Source organism: Coenobita brevimanus, chromosome 60, assembly GCF_032717465.1.
Source record: "Coenobita brevimanus isolate Jiangsu-jjx chromosome 60, ASM3271746v2, whole genome shotgun sequence".
Taxonomy (NCBI): domain Eukaryota; kingdom Metazoa; phylum Arthropoda; class Malacostraca; order Decapoda; family Coenobitidae; genus Coenobita; species Coenobita brevimanus.
Window position 1 is genome coordinate 3,544,981 of NC_137013.1, and position 4,654 is coordinate 3,549,634.

The window sequence follows — 4,654 nt, forward strand, 5'->3', positions numbered from 1 at the left end:
ACTTTTCCCCTTCTCCAGATACTCTTCCACTAAACACCTTAGAATGAATAGTTTTCTGATCTACCCAGCCACTTTCCTTCCTAAAACTCCCTTGCTTTTCTCCAATTAATTCTTTGGTTATTTTCCTAACCCTGTTGACAAGTCTTGTACCATATATTTCTCTTATCACACTAAGAAAAGAAAAAAACCTTATGACTACCACACACATTTCTTTCCTCTCTCCTTTTTATTGGGGAACTTTTACAACTGTCTTCCAATCCTCCAGAACCCTACCTTCCTTCCAGACCAATTTGCACATCGCCCATATCTACTTTATCACCATCTCTCCCCCATATTTCAAGAATTTCGACACACACTCTATCAGTTCCCGAGACTTTCCCAATTTTGAATTTCCTCATTGCTTCAACTACTTCCATCCTACTGATCCCTTCCTCCCTGCTCACCTATCTTCTCCCACCCATTCCCCAACCACTTACACTTGCGCTACTTTCGTTCCGTACATTCAACAAGTCCTTAGTGTGTTCTCTCCATACACACAACGTTTTCTCCACTCTCCGCCAACATGATGCCATTCTTTTCTTTCACTCCTCTACTGCATCCTTTATCACCCTGTCCTAATTAGTTACTCCATTCCACAACTGTTTCGTACATTCTCTCCACTTAACACTCATATTTCTTCCAAATCTCTCATCCACTTTTCTTTCTCTTACTAGTCTATTCACCTCTCTTTCCTTCCCTATGTATAGCCTTCTTTTCGTCTGTCATCATTATCAGTTCATCTACTTCTCACCCAGGGAACCATTAGACCTGCCACTCTGTGTGGAGCGACCAAAGTGGAAAGGAGAGTAATAAAAAAATGACAGGAAGGGAAAGATGTAAGAAGAGAGGAGACCAGACGCAGAAGTAGAATGACAGAGGTGTGTGTGTGTTGTCTGTGTGTATGCGTGTGTGTGTGTGTGTGTGTGTGTGTGTGTGTGTGTGTGTGTGTGTTAGCAGACTGTGTTATTTGTGAGTAATACCGTCTGTGCCACGATGCAGCACAAACAGTAGCATTAGTTGTTTGATAAGCTCAGCTATCACACCATTACAGCTAATGGTGCAAGGGGTGGCATGTAGGTAACTGATGACGTTAAAACCAGTCATATGTAGATTACCACAAGTTGCTTTCTAGGCAAATGTGAACTCTTATCTCACCATGAAATATAAGGTCAGATTGAGAAAACATACATATTACAGTGATTTTCTTTTTTACCAGGGTCTATTGAAATTAAAATTTTGACATGCGTTAGTACTTTCCTTAGGTACAATAATTTTCCACTTTATAAAAGCATCGGAATATTGGAATATGATATGCGGATTACTGATGTGAGAGATCCACGGCAAAATATCCCCAGATGTGAAGGAAATTCACAAACTTCCATAATGCCTTCTTAAACGCAATACCACAGGACCCATGTTGTTGTTATGGCTGTCAAACATCACGAACACGTGACGATGAGAGATAAGAATTTCAGCACCGTTCTTATCTTTTTCATGTTCTTTGTTGTCTGTGGCTTTTGAATGCTTGGAATATATTAGTGTAATGTACGATGGTATAGAGCTGTGTCGTTGTGTGGTGTGGTAGTTTTTGTGGTGTACTGTTGTGGTATCGGGTCATACTTAAATACTGTCTGTTCGTTACTAATGTGGTGATATGTATGTCACACTACCCAATAAATCATAATCCTTCCGTACTCCTTACCTGTTGTGCTAGACAGACGTATACCTCTAGGATCAGGCCAATCCCAATGTCAACTTTGCCTTTCCTATATTGGGGCAGTATATGCACTCGGACAGTCAGTAGGAACCTCGTGTTTTACGAATAGCTACATAGTCCTGTCCACCTCTGTTGTTGTTGTTGTTGTTACTATTATAATAATAATAATAATAATAATAATAATAATTATTATTATTATTATTATTATTAACAATATGTTTTTTGAGACACATGTAATTCCGTCGACCTCTGCTGCATTTCCCCACTCCATTTTCTGTAACGGTTTCCCTGCCCCATACCTTCCTACCTTTCACACCCAATGACCTTTCCAGCTAGGGCTGCAAAAAGCACGATTTCCACCAAGGCCACTCGGTCATCATTTATATTCAAATATTTTTAAAAACTCATTTACTCCCTCTCTTTTGCACCTTGTCAAAGTCTTTTACTACGTCTTCATTCTCTCGCATGATTTTTGTTTATCAATTGCCCTCCCGTTCTCCCCGCACTACTTGCTTGAGGAATCTTATACGTGAAAAATATCTTATAAAACTATTATTTCTGAAAAAGGTAATTATTGGATTTTCATGTTTATTGCCCTCTTCTACATGGAATATTTAAAAATAACAAAAACATGGCCTTAGTGCATATACATTGAGAGAAATTACAGTTTACTGATCCGTGTCAGTACAATGCTGCAAGGTAGAAGGGCCGTCAGTGAAGAAAACACTTTCGTCTCATTACTGTACAGTGCACTGCCAAATATTCATAAAATCAAGGTCCTATTTTGTTTTAGGAAATTCTCTTGGTAGGTGGGGATGCCCACTTGATGCAGTATTTCGTTCAAGTGACTAGACATAAATACGCCAAATTGTTCCTATACTCCAAGACACCATTATAATACACTGACTACAGATGATATAGCCATCAAAATGACATCTTATACTCTAGAGAGTCAAGGGGATTATTGTTCAAAATGCCGCCCAGGGAAAAATGACTAGTTAAATAACCTGATATGTTTGGATTCAGCAGCCTGTCGTGGGATTCTGCTTTCCTGATGAGACGCGGATAAAAGCGTTGATGATAGATGGATTCAGGATCTTTATTTATTCCTGAGCTTGAAACTATTTAGTATTACATTAAAAGTAAACCTTGAAAACAGAGACTATACAAAATAATTACAGGGTTGAAGAATCTTGCATTTAATGATGCAAAAACGTTTAATAAATTAGGACAAATATTAAAGAATAAATATATACAGGAGGTGGGCAGTGAGGCAGGGCAGGGTTAATCCTGTTTCCGTGTCGAGTCAGCAGCTCATCCAGCAGTTTTCTCGGCACTTTGAGGGCCGCTTAACAGGATTCGTTGGAGTCAAAGAAGCGGAAAGGAATCTCTCGCGACTCTGAACTGAAGTATCGACGAGGAGCCTCATAGGAAGACTCTAGAGAGCCAAAGTAAGGGCGGAAGCTCTCACGTGACTCCCCAGAGTCGAAGTAGTGACGGGAAGACTCACGGGACTCAATGGAGTCAAAGTAGCGACGAGGGGCCTCACGAGACTCAAAAGAATCAAAGTAGCGTCGGGGAGCCTCACGAGATTCATATGATCCAGACTCGAAGGAGGCATCACCCTCGTACTGGACATCAGCCACGTAGCCGGAGTTGCCTTCCACGTAATAGCTCACCTTCTGCAGGCGACCGTCAGGCAGGTGCACGTAGTACGACCCCTGGGTATGGTCGCCGTCACCGACCTCTTGGTGACCGTAGTTGTTGCCGGAATAGCCGTGCCTCACCGCCCAGTCAAAGTCGTACTTCGCCTCGCTGGATTCGTAAGACTCGAAAGACTGTTGGCAGAAAAGGTATATCTTGGTTAATTCTTGTTGGAAGCAATGATGCAGTATTGTGTGTTAGGATTTAACAACTTTTTGGGAACACACACAACTGTTTCAAAATAAGACCCTGGAATACGAAAGCTACTCTTCTTTCTGCGCCAATTGTATGGCAGCATAATTAAAACATCTGTACACATATTCGTATACGCTGGTTTAACAGCCTGACACTTGAATATTTGTAGGGGAAATGAACAAGCAGCTTTATGAAATCTAGATGTGCTCTCACCCTGGAGTCGCCATAGCCACGGTACTCGCCGCCGTCAGCAGCAGTGACGGCAACAAGACTCAGCAGCAGGACGACCTATGGGCAACAAAGGTAAGATGCTTAATAAGGAATCAGATCACTTTATAAGGAATCAAGAACGTGAAGACAAGCAATAAATATTATGGTCGGTGATGGAATGAAATAAGTGGGAGTAACGAAAGTAATGAATGTTAATATCTTGTTACCAACACTGCATATCAGAAGACAAATACAGACATAAACGATTTATGAGAAGCACACATTATTTTCAACGTGCGTGCATGGTGAGTCACATGAAGAAACTAACAATATATCGGATACGTTGGCATGATTGGGTGGAAATACTTCTGTACGTATAAAAGGAACAATTAAATTTGGTTCTGATATATGTAGTAAACAGTAAATATTGACTGGATAAATAGATGAATGATAGTTAAATGGATCCAAGGAAACAAACTGATCACCTAGATATATAATGACTACTTCAAACCACTCCCTACCACTTCAAAGCACACGCAACGTTTTTATAATAAACACGCTCATTTCAAACCACACACACACACACACACACACACACACACACACACACACACACACACACACACACACTTCAGGGCACACCATAGACATACTGAATACCTTTGTGTTCATTGTTGTGTGTATTCAGGTGAGACTTACTGTAACCATGCCAACGCCTCCGGCCCAATATATACCCACACCCAGCCTTCCACCACCACTCCGTTCCCTCACGTCATCCCCAACCAGCAT

The 4,654-nt window shown here is 41.0% G+C and overlaps 1 protein-coding gene across 1 annotated transcript; it reads right to left on the minus strand.

Annotated features, from left to right (window-relative positions):
- Positions 1-3,105: 3,105 nt before the first annotated feature.
- Positions 3,106-4,654, minus strand: LOC145403121 (uncharacterized). The gene is made up of 3 exons (XM_080274949.1): positions 4,565-4,654; positions 3,869-3,943; positions 3,106-3,594 (listed from the first exon to the last, which is right to left on the minus strand). Exons 1-3 carry the CDS (start codon positions 4,652-4,654, stop codon positions 3,106-3,108), a joined length of 654 nt encoding a protein of 217 aa, XP_080131075.1.

Excerpts from the sequence above, each read along its gene's own strand:
- LOC145403121 (XM_080274949.1), bottom strand. The coding sequence starts at position 4,654 with ATGCTGGTTGGGGATGACGTGAGGGAACGGAGTGGTGGTGGAAGGCTG. Across the intron at positions 3,944-4,564 it reads GAGGCGTTGGCATGGTTACA|GTCGTCCTGCTGCTGAGTCT; the intron begins GTAAGTCTCACC and ends TGTTGCCCATAG. Across the intron at positions 3,595-3,868 it reads GTGGCTATGGCGACTCCAGG|TCTTTCGAGTCTTACGAATC; the intron begins GTGAGAGCACAT and ends TTCTGCCAACAG.